Source organism: Dipodomys merriami, unplaced genomic scaffold, assembly GCF_024711535.1.
Source record: "Dipodomys merriami isolate MVZ:Mamm:240054 unplaced genomic scaffold, mDipMer1.0.p SCAF_154, whole genome shotgun sequence".
NCBI classification, from domain to species: domain Eukaryota; kingdom Metazoa; phylum Chordata; class Mammalia; order Rodentia; family Heteromyidae; genus Dipodomys; species Dipodomys merriami.
In genome coordinates, this window is record NW_027202871.1 from 2,747,679 (window position 1) to 2,768,414 (window position 20,736).

Sequence of the window (20,736 nt, forward strand, 5' to 3'; positions counted from 1 at the left end):
AAAACTTAACACTGTCCTAAGGAAAATATACCCAGCATTTAGTTTGTAAAGAAATGCTATCATTTGTTTGTATAGCACTGTATACTGTATACTTTTAAATTTGTATTTTAAAGATCCCAAGTTAGAACATTTCTATCACTGCCTTTTTCATTATTTATTGCCAGTACTGGGGCTTGAACTCAGGGGCCTTATGGTTTTATTTTGTGTTTGCTCAAGGCTAGTGGTAGGGAGATAAGAGCCCCCTGGATGTTCCTGCCCAAGCCTGCTTTGAACCACGATCTCAGCAGCTTATATAACAAAAGAAATCATCAACCATCAACAGTTGCTCACCTTTTTCTAAAAGCACATTTAAAAAACAAGGATCTAACCCTGTGAAAGGCAGTGACTTGTTTGCGAGTGTGGCGTGCATGTCATGGAAGAGTTCGAGCTGTTGAGGTGTCCTACAATGATGTCAAACACCACAGAGAACGAGCCTTTGCACCTGGGTCCCAATAAAGAGAAACTGGAAAGGAGCTACAAATTCCTTCTGCGAGTATTATTTCATAACCTCAGGGTTATTTTGTAAACCTAATCATTTATTTAAACACATAGGTTACAAAAGACAGATGAGCTTTAGATTTATAAGGGATCCAGTATCAATAAACTTTGTGCACATAAAAACAGCTTCCTGAATATGGATTTAAGTGACATTGGAACAGTTTGTTTGCAGACTCCCTTTCAAGAAATCCTACCCATAACTGAAACGAATGAGCAGCGGCTTTCTGAAATGGTGTAACTTAAGCGATATGCTGGTAACAAGAAAGTTACCCAATGCCTTTAGGGTGTTCTAAATCCATGTAACTTTTACAAAACATTCCTCTTCTCCAGTTACTTACAGTCACAAGTTAACATATTTTATATGGAATCTAGAGCAGAAAGTTAAGTAGTGTTTTCTGGAAGGTGCTCATCTACTCATCCATCTGTCCACCCCCTCATCCAATTGCACAGCCAACCAACCAACCAACGACACACCCACCCAACTCAACTACCCAGTATTTGCCAACCATCAACTGTGCGTTAAATTCAGTTCAATGTAAATAAAACAAAACCAAAAGTTCTAAAGAACTGCTGTAACTTTTATTTTTGCTTAGTTTTATTAAAAAAATAAATATGTCATAAAGCTTTCGTTTCTTTTAGGGAGAATAAAAGGAACAATTTTCATAAAATCAAATAAACAATGGTAAGGTATTTTAACTTGAAAAGGACTGAAAATCACTGGTTTACGAGTTGGGAGTTGAATGAAAAACAACGACCACAGTTGCCCCCTTTCACGCCAAAAGCAGCGAACAGGATGATCTAGGGCAGAATAAATATCAGTGTGGAAGCCCTGGTAAGTGCCTTAAACAGACTAGTCACTGTCTTCTTGCTTCAAACAACACAGAAGTTCCCAAAAAGTTCTGGGTAAATGAAACAACACAGGAACGGGTGGTATCTGCAGGAATTCTGTGCTGTGCTTTTGTGAACTTTTCACACTCTGTAAACCCAGTGTTGGCTCTGCTTGGGGTAAAGTATAGAATGAAGCGTGCCTAGCCACTACCTCTCAACAGCGGCAGCAGCAGCGCATTTGCCTGACCAGGCTCCGGCTGGGCTGATGGCACAACTTCCAAGTTTGTGTTTCTATTAAGAAAGTAGTGTAAAGAGCGGGATCAGCCAGGGAACTCAGCGGCCTCTGGCAAAGCAGGCCGAGGTGGGGTTACCACCTTAACAGTCACTGCAATTCAACAAATACTTCTGAGAATCTACTTTGTACAAAATACAGTACTAAACCTTTTTAATTTGGCTGTAAATGTCTTCCTTTCTCCAAAACTATCAGCACGTGGGCTAGGTCTGGAACCCCAAAAGAAAATAATACTTCTAAATCCTCAAGTCTGGCTTTAAGTGCAGTAGCTGCCCAACTTCTTCAGATTATGGTGGAAGATAATGAGTTTTCCAAAGCTGCAGTTTAACACAAGAATCCCGTTTCATGTAACTTGTTAGTGAAAACTTTGCTGGCAACATAAAATTTTCAGTTTTTTTTTTTTTTTAGCACTTCCTCTAAACGGAATTCTGAATTCTCAGGAAAACTCTGCAGATCACTAATAATCTCTGACTGGTGATGTACTTCAGACCTGCTGACAGAAATAAAAATTCCTTTCCACCAACTAGAATGTCATGAACTTACAGTACCCCAACGTAAGGATGCTTTGGCTAGGAAATAAGCCAGGGCCGTGTCAGTTCCCACCAGTTCCCTTCAGTGTAAGTAAACACAACACTCACAGCCTCTACTCCGCATGGCAAACTTCTACAGACCCCAGCAGCATTTCACTACTTGGCTAGGCTGTTCAGTTTTTTTCCTAAATGCTTCTAATATCGCTGCTGCCCATATGTACAGTGTGAAAGAAAGTGTGCAATCTTGAGTTCTTTTCCACACCCAGTACACTAACAATTAGTAATTATAAAGAGTAAGTGGTCACTTTAAAACTTTTCTTAAAAAACACTTTCTAACACGTAGAGAATGGGTCTGACAAGTGCCCTGTTGTGTCCAGTGGTTTCCCACCAGCCCTTCTGCCACCCACACCTGCCACCAGCGCTGGGTGGGACCGAGGTCACATCACACAACTTAGTGCCAAGACTGTTTTCTTCAAATGGAGACAGTGTTACCGACTTCTTCATATTGGATAACAAAATAAGGGTAACTCTGATCATCATTAAAAATGACAAAAATCTGAGGCTCAAAAAAATTATCCACACAGGAGTCGTACAGGTCACTAGTGACACTGCCAGGATTGACCGGAGGGGGTCTCCTCATGCCATGGCTGCCCATGGTGTATCTGCCAGTCAGCACTTTAGCCAAAAACATGAAATGGACTCCTTTGGAGGACTTCTTAGAGAAGTTATGGGAGTAGCTTGCCTTCTTTGCAAAGTAACTGCCTTGTCCAAACATTGTTGCGTGCTTTCCACACACCCGGGGGTCAAAGTTGTGCTTGCAGATGCCGTCTACCACATCCTGGGATGTTCCGTGAAACAAATGTCTCTCGTTTATTATTCTGTCTCGGCCCAACATTTTCCTGTTCATATATTCCTTTTTCCTAATGCAAAGAATGGGTGGGGAAGTCAGAAGAAGGAAATAAAGATCAATTGAATAGCAAGGTGTAGTCACAATGTTTCTTTCTGTGTTCAAGGGTGAGGAAATAGAGAAGTACTAGCAAAGGCACACTGCCCATAATGCCAAAGATCATACTACATGTTTCCATCTTCCATTCCAGGAAAGCCTCCTCCTTCCTTCTCCATCCCCCACTTCCTTGCTTCCTCTTCCACTTCAAGTCTAGTTCTCCTATTTCACTGTCCTCATCTACCACTCAAGGTTCTTCACTGCTGGTTATGAAGTGCAGCATGAGGTTAAGAGCATTTCTAGTGCGGAGCTACTTAGGTGTGAATCCTGGCTTCACTTCTTGCAAGTGCCCACACGTGTCTGTAATGGTATGCATTTGACATTAGCACTAGTGAAAGCTCTCCTGAACTCTGCCCGCACCTCACTCACCTTTTATATTTCTCCCAGAGAAACTGGTTTTGGACCCTCAATATTTGCAAAATTCTGTATTTAAATTCAGGTACAGTTTTATGGAAAAGATTGTAGATGATTCGGTAACTTTTGTCTTCTGCAGAAACAGGCACTTGAATGAAGTCCTGAGAGGGATGCATGTAAACCCAAGTCTCTGGGTAAAAGTTTGCTGAGGTGACCCCATCTGGACAGGTGATCTGTGATGATGCAGTTGCTTCTAGAGGCGAGGGGGCCTGACCGGGAACCCCACCAAGTGTCCTAGAATAGAGAAGTAACATTGTTCATGCAACAAAGTACACCTCACCCCATACAGTGCTCTACAGCAGCCGCCAGTGACATAATTTGTGCAGCTTAAATGCTTGTGGAAAAATTGTAAAGAAAATCTTAGAAAACAAATGCCGCAGTCATGAACAACCCAGTAGTAGCTTCTTCCTGGCTGCTCCCTCAGACAGCTCTGGAATGTACTGCTGTAAGGCAGTACATATAGGCAAACAAGCTAATGCCAAGTTATAAATATTTTTCACTTTTGACTTCTCCTAGAGCCCTCTTTTGCCAATATACTTTAAGAAGCTTGGATTCAAGGGAGCAATGATAATTTATATACTTTCTCCAATCTTAGCTTAAAAATCACACCACTCCACTAAAGGCTGTGTGGGATGGAAATAAAGCAGGACAAGGAGTGTGGAAAGGGAGCTTAGGGGAAAACTAAAAAAGCTTGCTTCCATTTCTATATACGAAACAAAGATCATGAAGCAGGCATTGAAAGCTGAAAAACCTTTAATTCCTTTACCTTCTAAGATTATAACACAAATCACCAATACTATTCAAGTTTATAGCTTTGTGAGTGATTAAGATGGAGTAGGGTGGGGTGCACATCTCACACCTGTCATCTTAGCGATCAGGAGGCTCAGTTCTGAGACTTGAGGCTCAAAGATAGCACAAGAGGTAAAGTCCATGAGATTCTCATCTCCAGTTAACCAGCAAAAAGACAAAAGTGGAGCTATGGCTCAAGTGGTAGAGCATCAGCTTTGTGTGTAAAAGCTAAAAAACAGTGCCCAGACTCCGAGTTTAAGCCCTGACCAAAAAAGAAAACGAAAAAGAAGAAGAAGAAAAAAAAAGGAGATGGAGCAGGAGCTGGGGAGTGGCTGAATGGTAAAGCTCTTCTTGCCTGTACCTACCTGGCCCTGAGTTCAGTCCATCTTCCCCATACCCCAAAAAAGGGCAGCTTTAGATCACAGTGATTATCATTCACTGAACCTTGAAATTCAGATTACCTGAAAGTCTGAATTTAGGTAAGCAGCAGCATGTCACTTGTTCCTGCCTGATTAAATCCTATTTTTGAGGCATTCTCACAACAGAAAAAGAGGACAAAGTAAGGAAATCCTGATGCTAAGACCTAATTGCAGGGTCCGGGGACTGTAACACCCATCAACAGAAGTCACAGGAAGCACTGTGCCTGCCAAAATGGATTAGGAAACTGCAGTTTTCAAAGGAACTTTGTGACACAGAGGTTACAACTACGTGAACACGCCTCTCATCTCCAGAGAGCACTCTAGCTTCGTCAGTCACTCAGCACCAACACACACCAGGATTAGTGTCACTGTCACAGCAGTTTTCACAGGTGGAGTAGCTTTGGGTTTTAGTTGGGGAGGGGGGAGAACACGGGAGACGGGGGACACACTGATGATTATACTGGAGTTGGAACTCAAGGCTTGGGCTTGCAAGTGCTCTACCACTTGGGCTACAGCTTCAGCCCTTTTTGCTTTAGTTCAGATATGATTCCAAGTTTTTTGTTTTTGTTTTTGCCCAGGCTGGCTTTGGACAGCAATCCCTCCTACTTCCCATGTAGCGGAGATACATACATGTATGAGCTAACTGTGCTCAGCCTTGAATTGCCTACTTAACAAATAAACTGAGGCTTAGAAAGGTTAACTGCCAGGCTGGGAGTGCGGGTCAGTGGTAGAGAGCTTGCCTAGCATGCATGAAGCCCTGGGTTCCATTCCTCACTACCACATACAAAGAAAAAGCTGGATGTGGTGCTGTGGCTCAAGTGTTAGCCTTGAGTGCTCAGGGACAGTGCCCAGGCCCTGAGTTCAAGCCCCAGGACTGGCTAAAAGAAAAAGAAAGGTGAATTGTTCTAATGTAGCTGGTCAAGGGCAGAAGCAGTTATTTTTGAATCTGGGTCTATGGAGCTATTTTCTTTTTTTTCTCTTTTTTTATAAGTTTTTTTTTTTTTTTGTGAAAATACCATACAGAGGGGTTACAATTACATGAGCAAGGTAATGAATACGTTTATCAAGCATTGTTGCCTCCTTTGTTTTTCCCCTACCATCCCTGCCCTCCCATCTCCACAACTACACTCCTCCCTACCCTCCAGCTATATTCTAAACTCATGTTGTTGTTTTTTATGTACTTCATAATTTATACTTAGAAAAATAAAAAGCTACAAAGCCACCCCAAGAGTGCTCAGATGCCTCTGGTGTGTCTACTACACCTTTACCGTCTTTTTACCTTTTCTTTGGTCATGGGGCTTGAACTCTGGCCTGGGAGCTGTCCCTCAACTCTTTAGCTCAAGGCTGGTACTCTACCATTTGAGCCACAGTGCCACTTCTGGTTTTCTGGTGGTTTACTAGAGATAAAGAGTTTCACGGCTTTTCCTGCCTGGGCTGGCTTTAACCATGGATCCTCAGATTTCAACCTCCTGAGTAGCTAGAATTACAAGCATGGAGCCACTGGCACCCAGCAACTTTTTAGCTTTTTAATAGGCATCTGTTAAAAGTAAAAAAACTGCCAGATGCCAGTGGCTCATGCCTGTAATCCTAGGTACTCAGGAGGCTGAGATCTGAGATCGTAGTTCAAAGCCAGCCCAGGCAGGAAAAGTCCATGAGACTCTTATCTTCAATAAACCACCAGAAAACCAGAAGTGGCACTGTGGCTCAAGTGGTAGGGCACTAGCCTTGAACTGAAGAGGTGAGGGACAGTGCCCAGGCTCAGAGTTCAAGCCCTATGACTGACAAAAAAAAAAAAAAAAAAAAAGAAAGAAAGAAAGATAAAAAAAAGAAGCTAAAAGCTAGCCAAGCACAGTGATACATCCCTGTAACCCTAGCACTCAGGGAGGCTGAGGCAGGAGGATTTGCAAGCAAAGCTGTGCTACACTAAAAATAAAAAAGCTAGCCGGGCGCTGGTGGCTCACGCCTGTAATCCTAGCTACTCAGGAGGCTGAGATCTGAGGATCGCGGTTCAAAGCCAGCCCGGGCAGGAGAGACCGTGAGACTCCTATCTCCAATAAACCACCAGAAAACCGGAAGTGGTGCTGTAGCTCAAGTGGTAGAGCGCTCGCCTTGAGCTGAAGAGCTGAGGGACAGCGCCCAGGCCCAGAGTTCAAGCCCCACGGCCGACAAAAAAAAAAATAAAAAAAATAAATAAAAATAAAAAAGCTATGGAGGTACAACTGCCCAATCCAATCCCCGCTACCTTAACTCAAGTGGTTGTGCCTCAATGTAATTCGCCTCAGAAGTCCTTTTTGAGAATGTGCGCTCTAGTGACTAGAATAGCTGGCATTACAGGGTACATCACCATGCCTGGATAAAACTTAGTTTAGTCCCATCTGGAACAGGCATATGAGTTCAAGGACAAATTTAGAGTGTTGCTGTTTCTCCAATCTTCTGGTATCTACTCATATATACTTGAAAGTGAGCATGGATAAATAAACCTTTACATTCTGAGATGTTAGACACATGGCTAGCATCCTTGCTGGACTAAAACCCACATGCACAAATATGCCCAAAGGACTTCTACATTCAAGTTTCAATGGGCTTAAAAATATGTACACGTACACACACATACACACACACACACACACTTGCTCATCTGTACCCCTCAGCAAAAGTTACAAGTATGTCTTTATTTTCTAAGAAGGCTGAATCATTCCTACTATTCCAGTGACAAGATATGAGTTTCAGGGTGCTGAACCAGCCTTTTCTACTGGAGCAGATCAAAGCTTACAGGCAGGCAAGGACCTCCTTCAGTCCATTCTATCCTGCTGGGGGAGGAATGGAAGCAGCGTGTGATGCAGTCTCATGACCAGGAAGTGAGTGCATGAGATCAGCGCCCTTTCAGCTCAGAAGAAATGGACGCCAAACCCCTTCACCTGACTTGTTTCTACCATGACCTCGGGTCAAGCTGACAGTTGTGGTTTTTTCCATACCTTTTTTTTTTTTTTTTTTTTTTACATTTTTATTGTAAAGGTGATGTTCAGAGGGGTTACAGTTACATAGGTCAGGCAATGAGTACATTCCTTTTTGAACAGTCATGCCTATTTTTTTTTAATCCTTTGCATTTGTTACATTTGTTACATTAATCCTTGTTACTCACTTAAGGTGTTGAAGGCATGGCTCAGGTAGTAGAGAGCCAGCCAATGAGTGAAAACAAGTATCAGACACTAAGTTCAAGTCCTAGTTTAGGACCAAAAAAGAAAAAAGTAACACTTAAAACGTAAAAGACAAAAAAAAATTCTCTGGTTAAGAGCATGGATTCTGAACTGGTGTTTGAAAGCAGGCTTTCCCTCCACTATGTCAGCATGAATACCTTACAGACTGGAGGGCAGGCGGATGGCTGTACTTACTGATCCACTCAGAGGCACTTGCCCTTCCTCTGATCTTTTCTGGTTGAAGCTGCTGCATAATCATTCTGACTTGCTGATCTTTTATTTTAATTGGATTATCACTGTTCCAGATGGGACTAAACTAAGTTTTATCCAGGCATGGTGATGTACCCTGTAATGCCAGCTATTCAGAAAGTAGAGGCAGAAGGATTTGAGATCCAAGCCAACCTGGGCAAAAGTAGCAGGAGATTCTATCTCACAAAAACCGAAGGGTCAGAAGTGAAACTCGAACCTGGAGCTCAATGCTCAATACAAAAAAAAAAAAAAACAAAAAAAAAAAAAAAAAAAAAAAAAACCACACACACACAGAAGAAAGAAATCTGAAAGGGAAGAGGAAATCATTTTCTTTTGTCCACTTGTAAGAGAATATTAAAATATAGGACTGTATTTATTATTCCAAAAGTTTACATTTTTAAAAATACTAAATTTCCACTTTACCTAGTGAAGAAAACAATTACATGCTGGTGAGGGGATGTGGTAATGGAGGACAGTGGTCCTTACACCATCAGGGGGAATGTAAATTAAGGCAGCCACTATGGAAATCACCATTTTTTTGGTGGGAGGTTTGAAATAGGTTACTGGGACTTGAATTCAGGACCGTTTGTATGCAAGCCAAAAGTGGCATGTGACAGAAAACTAGCCTTGATTGAAAAAGCTAAGGAACAGCACACCTAGGCCTTGAGTTTAGGTCCTAGATTCAGTGCATGTATACTCACACACATACTCATGGACATGCATACACACATACACGCATATACGCACTCACATACACGCGTGCGCGCACACACACACAGCAGAAGCCAGTGGCCTACATTAATCTGTGTTACCCAAGAGGTTGCAATCTGCAGTGATTAAGGCATTTGTTGCCAAACCGAGCAGTAAAAGTTCACTGGATTCTACCTCCAAAATAACTGCCAATAAAAGGAGGAGCAGAGGTACAGCTCAAGCAGTGTAGTGTCAGTGTAGCAAGCACAAGGTCTAATGTCAAACCCTAATAATACTGCACTAAAAAGTCTCTTTTTCCTTCATAGGGAATAGGAAAACTCTACCCCTTTTCATTTCTCCCCACTTTATTCTGTTAGAATACAACAAATCCTTACTTCAAAAAAGCAAACAAACTCAAAATAGAACCATCATATGATCCTGCTTTACCACTCTGGGGCAAATACCCAAAGGAATGTTAAATCAGAACACAATAGAGATACTACACACCATGTTTATTACAGTATTATTCATAACAGCCAAGTTGTAGAATTGGCTGGTCATCAACTGAGGAATGGATAAATGTAGTACATATTCACCATGGAATATTACTCAGCCATAAAGAATGAATTATGTTCTGAAAGTAGATGGAACTGAAATTACCAAATGAAATAAGACAGATGAAGAAAGACAAATGTTACATTTTTTTTATCATATGCAGGATTTAGATCTTAAAAACAAACATGAAAATAAAAGGGGATTGAGGAGAGAAGCTACAAGGAGGGCAGGGAAAGAGGGTAGAGAGAACATGACTGAAATAGAAGAGGATACATTAAGAAAATAACAGAAGGGGCAATATTATCAAGTACATATGCCTATATGGAAATATCACAAGGAACCCCATCACTTTGTATAATTAATATGTGCTAATTTTCTAGAATTGTTTTAGAATCAGAGCAAGCTATTTTCCCCAACAACACAGCACTTGACAGAACGTTCTTGTGGGAACACAGAAGCGACACCCTGCCTGCCTGGCTCAGTAGGCCATGCCAAGCTGCGGGTCTCACTAATGAGCTCAGCCTCACCAGGAGGACAGCGTGTTCCTGGCTCCCAGAGACAGACACGGACTCCAGCTGTGCTAGTGAAATCCCAGGAATGGCATTTTTATTAATTTCAATTAAAGAGCAAAACCTTACAAGGAAAAGATTTTCACATTTGTACTTGAAGAAAGCACACACTTAACCCAGGCCAATGTGTATTTCTAAACTTCTTTGGAATATGATCATTTCAGGGATTAGTTGTTTTTAATACTCTCCTTGCAATCTCAGAATCAGATTAAGAGAATCATTTGGTGACAACAGTTTGATTTTGAAATAGAAATATAAAAATGGTATCTTTGCTGCAAGGATGGGTAGAAGAGACCAACCATTGTTATAATAGATGATTAAATTGATAAAATTAAGTAAAATTAAGTAAACCTCGTCTCACTGCAAAATCAAGCTCTACAGAATCTGCCTAGAGACCCTGACATTCCAAGATGGCCTTGTTGATGATACTCTGCCCCAGCTTTCAGGGTCTATGAAGAGGTTCTTTGAAGAGGAAAGACAGAGAAGAACTTGGGGAAATGGAAGAGTGCTCAACCTGCAATAGAAGACCTATTTCAGCCTTACATTTTTATTAAAAAATTTTATTCTTAGGAAATAGATGATTTTACTTACTATCACAAAAAGATATAGCTAACCTAATAAATAAGAATGTAAATTATTTGAAAAAGTGTTCTTCCTACTTTGATTCTAATTCTAATAAGGAAAGAAAGCAGACTACTGCTTTGCAGGCAGTAATGCCCTGGCAGTATTATCTGTGAAAGAGAACAGGAACACTCCATTTTCCATAAAGGAAGCAAAGGCAAACTTTGTGCCTCATCTCATTACTTTCAATTGTGGAAAAACACTAGGTCTGTTCTACTTTTCAGTTCAAAAAATCAACAGGATGTTCACTTTTTTTTGTATTGGCTTAACTGTAGCAAACGATTAACTGAAGAGTTAAATCCAAAGATATTCATATTCTGGTAGCAATAACCAAGACAGCTCTCTTAATTTAAACTATTTTCCTCTCTTGCTTTCAGTAGTGCATTTACAATAAGTGAGAGGAAAGATGACACTTTCCACTAGACACTTACTTTAAGTATGGAAGCAGTATAAAACACGAGCGGAAATGTGGTCTCTTTTTTATTTCTCTCCTGAAGAATGAGTTATGGAGGATGTAGTGATTGTTCCACATCATGAACCGGACCTCTTTCAGACCCCGAGAATTGGCTTCTTCAATCAATCGAACAACTGACTATGGAACAGAAAATAGGAAGGAACAAATGACAAAAAAAAGTCATATTAATAATCACTATGAAATAGGAAAATCACTATGAAATAGGAAAATGTAACTAAAGGCAAAAGGAATTTTCCTCACTGCTCAGAGCAAAGGAGTTAATAAAGTGAAGTCAGATTCTTGGTATATGTAGAACCCCAGGCAGAATGGAAAGGTACTTTTGGTTCACAGGAAGTAGACAAACTACTACCTCGTGAAACTGGCTGGTAAGAACCACTACACAACTCTTACTTATAACCCTAACAATGTCTCACAGGATATGTGAGTGTTTCCTATTTCTTAAGGAAATGTTCAGAATGAGGATTTTTTTTAAATAATAATTTTTTACTGAGATTAAATGATTACATAAATTTCACAAATTTCACAGTATTGTAGGATAGTGATACGTAAAGTCACAAACACATTTTAACCTTCACAAAGCAAACTGTCATTATCTTGGTCTATAAAGTTTGTGAATTCTACAAGCTTTGACAACACAGCTATTTCTTCTGCATTGGGTGATATGTACAAAATGAGGATTAAAGATAATACTGTACAAAGTGCAGAGGATGGAACTGTGATCAGCAGTAGAGCACCTGCCTAACAAACACCAAGGCCCAAGTTCAAACCCCAGGGACACCAAAAATAAAATATAAAGTGCAAAAAACCAAGTTCCAAATGTGAGATACCGCTGAGAGGAAAAACACAGGGATAATATCCAAGTATACTGAGAATACACTTTAAATAGCTTTTTCTGTTTAGAATGAAAATGTTAGTGATTACTTGAAAGAGATATATTTATAATAGTTAAATACTGCTAATAGTCATGCTATTTTGTATTTTTAAAAAAATTCTAAAAGCCAGTCAGTTCTCCTTTCTTGTATGCTGGAAATGAATTTAATCAAATTAAAGAAAGCAAATTATCAGAATGTGAGATTAATCTCTAAAGTCCATTTCAATGTGTTTAATCTGACTTGGAATTGTCATTCTAAGGAAAAACACACCATCACTGATGACAAATTCTAAGTAAATGACAAGTCTAACCCTAGCTTATCTAATAAACCTTCCCAAGTACTGCTTACAGGACTTAAGAATGACTGCTTCCATTAGGCTTCTAAAAATGGCAAGTATAACACATGACCCAATCTCCAGAAACTGAGGGCAGATAGAGTCAAAAGTTACTAGTTCTCATCTCATTAAAATTATCTCAAAGAAAATGTAAAGTAATGCACTCATTACCTGACTTACAAAATAGCAACCATCTGTACAACACCTTCATAATAGCAATAAAACTGTATTTAAAAGTTATCCCAAATATGGCTCCAAGTCTAGGTTTTCATATCTACAGTGTAAGATTCTGGAGGAAGAATTTTAGTTCTCTGATAACAGATTTTGGATTTCAGATTCATGAGAAGAAATCCGTTCTCAAACAAAAATGGGAGAGGAACTGAAGGTATGACTCAAGTGACAGAGCTTCATCTGAAAGCTAAAGAGCTGAGTAAGAACACAAGGTCTTGAGTTCAAAACTAGTATATGAGAGGGTGGTAGAGGGAGGGAGGGGGAGACAGAAAGAAGGGAGGAAGAGGGAGGGAAGGGGGAGAGAGAGGGAGGAAAGGAGAAAGAGGAGAGAGCACAGGAAAGAGAGTAAAGAGAGAGGAGGAAGAGAGAAAGAGAGATTTTACCTGTATTAGCAAGACTCAATGTTAATCCCTTTAAGCTCTTTGATTATGACCTGTAGTTCTGACTAGTCATTGTCAGAGAGAATTAAAGAACAGGGAAAGACAAGACAATCTAAAAGTACTTAATGGGGAAAAAAGAAAAAAGAACATGTAAATACCTCAGGATATTCTCTCCACCCAAAGTGGTCTCTACAGAAGTACTTCCAAAATGTGTGGTAAATAGAGTTGAAATTACTGGAAGATGGTGTGGACAGCCTCCGTAGTTGGTCAAATTCAGTTGTTTCATACACAGTCATGGCATTAAAATCCGCCCAAAACTCTTGTCCTCTGAAAAGATCCAAGAAAAAACTGCTCAACAAAGTACCTAAATAAATATCCTATTGGACATAAAAAAAATTATCTAGAACAGGCTGTTGTAGAAGTTTCAAAACTTGCTTTAACTTAAGATTAAAAAGGCATCACTGAGCCTGGTGCTAGTAGCTCACACCTGTAATCCTAGCTATTCAGGAAGCTGAGATGAGATCTGAGAATGGGATTTAAAGTCAGCTCAGGCGTCAAAGTCCACGTGACTCTTCTCCTTCCTCTCCCCAGTGACACCAAGTCCTAGCACCAGCCAATCAGGGAGTCACACTGTGGATGAAGCTATTAAAAGAGACCAGAGAAACAAAGAACCCTCTTGCCCTGCCCCCAACACAATACTTTTCTTAGGTACCAGACATCCTGGACCATTGTAGGAACCTACAAGATTGTTTGATTAAAAAGTCAGGAAAGCCCATGCAGATGGCTCACGCCTGCAATCCTAGCCACTCAGGAGGCTGAGATCTGAGGATGCAGTTCAAAGACAGGGCAGGAAAAGCCTTGAGATTCTTATCTCCAATACCCCCCAGAAAACAGGAAGTGGTGCTGTGGCTTAAGTGGTAGAGCACTAGCCTTGAACTGAAGGCAAAGCCCAGAGTTCAAACCCCTCAACTAACCCCCCCCCCAAAAAAAAAGTCAGAAAAAAAATAGAGAGAAAAATATCCCAGATAAAGCAAGTACTGCTAATCTACTATCATATTACATTTTATCCTGTGATGGAAAAAGTGCTGGCCAAACATGGAGTAAAATAGTCTGCATTATTATGTGAGTCAATTATGAGAACATTTTTGTCATTTTGTTAACAGTCTGCTGTTACTGGGCCAGCCCTTTACAACCCACTATAAGAAATACACATTTTACACAATAAGTTTATAAAGCATGGTTGAAATAGAATGTGTTTCCTTTTTAATGGATTGTCATCTAATGTTTGAATTATTTGAACCATTCATTATTTCAAGAAACTGCAAAATGTTCACTTTTTTGTTTGACATTTCTCTAAGAAAACATAAAAAAATTAATTATATCATAAAATACACAAACGATGTGCCAAAAAGCACGTAACTTGTAAAAAATCAGCATGCTCCTTTAAAAATGTCCAAAGATTTCCAATAACCCCCAATGCTTAGAAATGGTACTAACGAGGAGGTAGTCTTAAAAATAAACACAATTTTAATTAAACATGAGACAGGAATAAAGCAATACAGTTTTAAATCAAATTTTGAAAAACATGAATAGGGATACTGCTAAAGAGAAAGGGATAGAGAGAAGGATTAGAATATGATCAGGGTATCATAATACAGTGAAAAAAGGAATAATGAAACCTGTTATTCTGTGAAGTTCATAAGACAAATTTTTTTTAATTAAGGAAAGAAATCATATTTGAACACAGACTCAAAATGATTTACAGTTCATAGTAATATTTAATTAAAAGGCAAAATGTTTCTGGGAAATTCCAAAAAGATTAAAAAGAAATTCTAACAACCAGAACAATTATGCCTAAATTAATTTTCATATCAATTTTCATTTAATTTTAGGAGAAAATGATGTTGTAATTGTAAAAAGAAATAAATCTTTTCCCCTTGTAAGACCATTTCAAGTTTCTAAACATATTTTCCTCTTTTAAGCTCATTCTCTAGTAATGGCTCCTAATTATGATTTAACAAATCCTCAGTATTTCCTTTAAGGAGTTTTGGAATGGCAGACATTATGATAACATGAATATGCAGCCAATGATTTTTGCTGTTTATGTGTCACGATTTATTCTGACATAACTCTACCAATTTCTGCATAAGCTTATATTACTGAAACTTCACAGATAATGACTTACATGAGAAAAACACAAATGCAGCTTTTTGCTACATTCTGTGTGCATTTCAGGCCTCTGGGCATTATGAATTTTCTATGACAAATTCTGATTTGGTACAATCAACTGTTCTTTGAATAGATGTATTAAAGTACTGTTTTCACCGTATCTGATTTTCAATATGCTTTTCTAATCTTGACAGACTAAATAACAAACTTTAAAAACATTAAATTATCTTTTTAAAAGATTATTTTTACCACCTTCACTCTTTTAAAAGTGGGGAATGCTTTAAATTCCAAAGTCAAGAAGAGCTTTTTCCTCCACAATCTGCATCACTGTAAATGTGTACAATACACTTGCCAAATGTTCAACATCTACCACTCTTCTTTATCAAACTATTGTTTCCTATTATCAGAAAGCAGTTATGAGTCATCTATGTGTGGTAAAAGATTGTGGAATGAATTAGGCAATGAATTAAACAGATGTAGTCTGTTTTCCAGTGTCTTCAAAAGAGAGGAAGACCTAACAATGTAAAACCAAAGCAGTAGTACATCTGCCTATCTACATTCACCATTCAGGGAATGAGAGGATTTAGAGGTCCTTGGTTTCCAGGGATCGATAAAGGTCAGAAAAAACAAAAACGCTTAATCACTCACTCCAAGATAAGTTTTGTGTAAAAGAAGAATTGGAGGCTGTGTGACAGTGGCTCAGGCCTATAATCCTATAGCTACTAAGCCGGGGGCTGAAATCTGAGGATCACTGTTCAAAGCCAACCCAGACAGGAAAGTCCGTGAGACACTTATCTCCAATAAACCACCAGAAAACCATTAGTGGTGCTATGGCTTAAGTGGTAGAGCGCTACTCTCCTTGAGCTGAAGAGCTGAGGAACAGCGCCTATGCCCAGAGTTCAAGCCCCACAACAGACCAAGAAAAAGAAAAAAAAAATGGAATTGTAGGAGTAGTTAACATTACATAGAGAACACTACTTGTTAGTAGGAAAGGATTATGTAGAAGAACAAGATAAAAGCACTTTCCAAGTGCTTCACTTCTTGGACTAAGGGAGCAGTTGAGAGTTGGAAGAGTCCTTTCCAACAGGCTACATGAAACAAAGAAATGTGTCCCAGGGTAGGCAATGTGAGAGGGGTCAGGTCATGAATTGAGGAAGTATAGGATCTCAGATTAGGGTACAATGGTTCAAAAGCAGATAAAGGGTAAAAGAATATGTGAAAACTGAATGTGAGAAACAATGTTAAAACAAGACGGAGGGAAGGGAGTTGTCACTGTGAAAGCAGGGTACAATAATCCTGGAAAATGAGAACCCAATCTGCACAACAAGATTCCTACAGAGAGCCAAAGGGTGGGCAGCCACTTATTTAGTTAGAGTAGGCTTTGGCTAAATTATCATGCAGTGAAATCAATCAGTATGTTTGTGTGTTTGTGTATATATACACAAGCCAGTTCTGGAGCTTGAACTCAGAGCCTGGGTGCTGTGCCTAAGCTTTTTTTTTTTTTTTTTTTTTTTTTTTTTTGCTGAAAGCTAGCAGTTCTATCACTTGAGCCACAGCTCTACTTCCTGATTTTAGTTGTTAACTGGAAATAAAAAGTCTCGCAGATTTCCTTTTCCTGGGTGGGCTTTGAACCATGATCCTCAGATCTCAGCCTAAATAGCTAGGATTACAGATGTGAGCCACCAGTGCCCAGTAATTGTTTTACCAAAGATATAAATCCTATCATCAATCAGAGGTTGGGGGAAATATTGTAAACAAGTTGTAGAGTTTTTCTATAAAAGAAAAATAAATTTGCACTGCAGAAATATTAATAATTCTGTTCTTATATACTTTTCCAAACAAACATGTCACTACATATTATAAGAATCCAGATACACACTTGTGTAGGAAGCAAGGAGCTAGAAGTATGTTTCAGAGGTAGAGTACCTGTTTGACGGACTAGAGGCAGAAAGACCTAGAGTTCAAACACTAGTATGGAGTAGCGATTGAATAGGAAGTATCCTACAATTGAAGTGAATGCTTCCTTCTGGCCAGTTTCCCACTGTCCAGTCATCCGAAACATCCCCAGCTAGACCCACATGAGATTCCTGAGCCACCAGAGTCTCTGGAAGTAAAACAACGCAACACATTCAGTTCATCCAAAGCTGTAGGTTTCTCAACTTAAAAAGAGAATGCAAGCCGGGCACCAATGGCTCATACCTGTAATTGTAGCTACTCAGGAGGCTGAGATCTGAGGATGGCAGTTCAAAACCAGTCAAGTCAGGGGAGGAAAGTCCATGAGATTTTTTTTTTGTACATTTTTTATTGTAAAAATGCTGTACAGAGGGGTTACAGTTACATGGGCAAGGTAATAAGTACATTTCCTATGGAGCATTGTCGCCTCCTCCTTTGTTTTCCCCCTACCATCCCTGGCCTCCCACCTCCACAACTACCCCCCACCCCAAGTCCATGAGATTCTTATCTTGGATTAACCACCAAAAAACTGGAAATAGAGCTGTGGCTCAAGTGGTACCGTGTTAGCCTTGAGCAATAAAGGCTCAGGGAGGACTGGGAAGGTGGCTTAGTGGTAGAGTGCTTGCCTAGCATGCATAAAACCCTGGGTTCCATTCCTCAGTACCACATAAACAGAAAAAAAAAAGGCTGCCTAGGCTGAGTTCAAATTTTAAGACTCTTGCGCGCGCGCACACACACACACGCACGCGCGCACACACACACACACACACACACACACAGAATCTAGGCACAAAACTATTTTAAAATTCTGAAAAGGACCGCTGGTCTCATAGCTGTTTTAATAGCAATAACTCTCATTCAACAAATAGCTTCACACATAATTAAGCCAACATTTTCTAACAATAATAAATTACCACTGCACAGAACACCAACACCCACACTAAGTCAGAAAGGACACCCCACACGTGATTCTTCTACACATATTCCAGATACTAAATAGCAATGATCAAACACTGCTGGGAAGAGAATCAAAACCATCAAAGAAATAGGCATTGAATGAAACAGGAATCTGTAAGTATATACCATTTCTTGATCAGATATATGAATGGTTCTTGGATTTATGCTTGGGTTTATGGCTCTTGGGAGCTCGGTAAAGAGTATAATCACATTAGGCAATTCTATTTACAAAGCATTTGAAACAAAAAAGAAGGAAATGTCACCATTCTTTATCTTAAGTAGATCCACTGATTAAGTACTAGGCTAAATTGAAGAAAAGAGGATGAAAGGGAAAGATGCCAGAGCACCTGCCTAGTGGAGCAAACAACCCCAGAGGCAGTTGTCCAGGGACAACTCAGAAGCAGAGGGGACTACTGGGAGAGGGGTCAGAAAAGGTACTCAAGGTGTATCCACAGTGCATGAAATGTGAGCCAAGTTTGGTTCCCCACCGGGCAGACAACAGGAAGCAGGCCAACACAGGTGGTTGGAGGGTGACAGCTGTGTGCAAAAGCTAACTAGGCATGAGGACAGTGTGTGAGATGCACATGCAGCTCAAGTGGAGGTCAGGTGCGTGTGTCCAGAAAGGAGGTGATAAGGGCTAAGACTAGACTGGGGAAGCTGGCTAAGGTCAGATAAGAAAGAGCTTTGGATTCTGGGTTAAGAGGTCAGACTTGGTACAGTGTCAGTAACAATCATTGGTGGATATTAAGATTCAGGTTTGCCTTTTACAAGGTCAAACAAACAGCAGTGGTATGGGGGAGACTGATTATTGGCAAGGAGGATGGGATGGTGAAAGCAGAGGGAAGGGGAGAGACTGGCACTCATTTGCAAGATATTAATTAGTATAGTCATTATTAGAATTTATTATTTTGTGCTTAGCTGTTTGCAATTATAGAACTAAACATGAGGCAGAGAAAGAGAATTGAGGAGGCAACATTCAAGGGTTAGAACCAGTTCTTGTGGAGAAGAGAGTATGGAGAGTCCAGAATTGCTGGCATGTACACTCCCAGCCCTTGGACTCCAGGTAGGAAGGACTATGACTGGAAGATACAGCAAGACTGTCTCAAAAGAACAAATACACAACAATAAAAAAAAAAACACCAGGCCGGGCACTGTTGGCTCATGCCTGTAATCCTAGCTACTCAGGAGGCTGAGACCTGAGGATCAGGGTTCAAAGCCAGCCCAGGCAGGAAAGACCCTGAGACTCTTATCTCCAATAAGCCACTCAGATAACTCAAAGTGGCGCTGTGGCTCAAGAGGCAGAGCGCTAGCCTTGAGCTGAAGAACTGAGGAACAGGGCCTCAGGCCAGAGTTCAAGCCCCACGACCCACCAAAACAAACAAACAAACAAACAAACAAAAAAACCCACATTGTCAGGATGATTCTGAGCTGGATGACTGGAAAATCCCAATTATAGCAATTACAAAAGGCAAAACAGGGCCAGGCGCCAGTGGCCCACACCTGTAATCCTAGCTATTCAGGAGACTGAGATCTGAGGATCTCGGTTCAAAGCCAGCCTGGGGAGGAAACTCCGTGAGACTTTTATCTCCAATAAACCACTAGAAAACCGGAAGTGGTACTGTGGCTCAAGCGGTAGGGTGCTCGCCTTGAGCTGAAGAGTGTAGGGAAAGTGCCCAGGCCCAGAGTTCAAACCCCACGACCGACAAAAAAAACAACAACAGGCAAACCAGGGTTGAACGGGAAGATAATGTACACAAAATTTCCAACTCAAGACTTAGCAAAGGTCAATTAGGTATAAACTTTTCTGAACAGTGAGTACCTTGTTCTGTTTCAGCCAGTTAGACTTCGGAACCTTGGCTTCCTGCCTGTAAGGAGTTAACTTGTTTCTACAAGGATACACCTGTGACCTGAGCTATCCACCTAATCAGCTAGACCAACTAGTCAAGAAAGTGAAAATACTTCACCAAATGGAGGGTCATAAGGATAAAGATTAAAAGTGGAGAAAAATTTGGCTCTTCTGCTACTAGCATGAGACAGTTTGACAGATGGGAGTATGATAGTTGCTGCCAAAGAAATTTTATAGGTACACAAAATATACCTGGGCTTTTGATACCTGGCTTTGATGTTTCCAGAGCTCCATTAGTAATGCTGGTGCATCTGACAGCTTACATACCCTTCAAACATCTTATAAGGTGATTGGAAGCAAAGCCATGGAATATACAGTACTAACCCATTTTGTGAAAGCAGTGTCTTTTGTTGTTGTTGGTCCTGGAGCTTGAACTCAAGGCTTGGCACATTCCCTGAACTCTTTTGTTCAAGTCTAGCACTTTACCACTTTGAGACACAGCATCACTTCCAGGTATCTGGTGGTGAACTGGAGATAGAGAGTCTCAGGGACTTTCCCTGCCCTGGCTGGCTTTGAACTGTGTTCCTCAGATCTCAACCTCCAGAGTAGCTAGGATTATAGGCATGAGCCACCAGCATCTGGCTATAATAGCTCTATATAGAAGTATAGTAACTATCAATTATTCTGTTACTAATAAACATTTTTGCCAACACTGTCTCAAAGAGCACAGAGCTGTCAAGAGAGGCAATAAAACATATTTAAAATGCTCGCATGCAAGGCAGCACCTTTCACATTCAGCAGAAGTTAAAATTCTACTTTCAATTTC

The 20,736-nt window shown here is 40.2% G+C and overlaps 1 protein-coding gene across 1 annotated transcript in view; it reads right to left on the minus strand.

Moving 5' to 3' along the window:
• Window positions 1-1,078: 1,078 nt before the first annotated feature.
• The window catches only part of Tiparp (TCDD inducible poly(ADP-ribose) polymerase), a 34,861-nt gene continuing 15,203 nt past the window's right edge, over window positions 1,079-20,736 (minus strand). Inside the window, exons 3-6 of the mRNA XM_070022895.1 lie at window positions 13,144-13,312; window positions 11,125-11,285; window positions 3,560-3,838; window positions 1,079-3,107 (exon numbers count right to left, since the gene is read on the minus strand). Coding sequence (XP_069878996.1) covers window positions 2,660-3,107; window positions 3,560-3,838; window positions 11,125-11,285; window positions 13,144-13,312 — 1,057 coding nt within the window. The 3' untranslated portion in view covers window positions 1,079-2,659. The remainder of the gene's footprint in view (window positions 3,108-3,559; window positions 3,839-11,124; window positions 11,286-13,143; window positions 13,313-20,736) is intronic.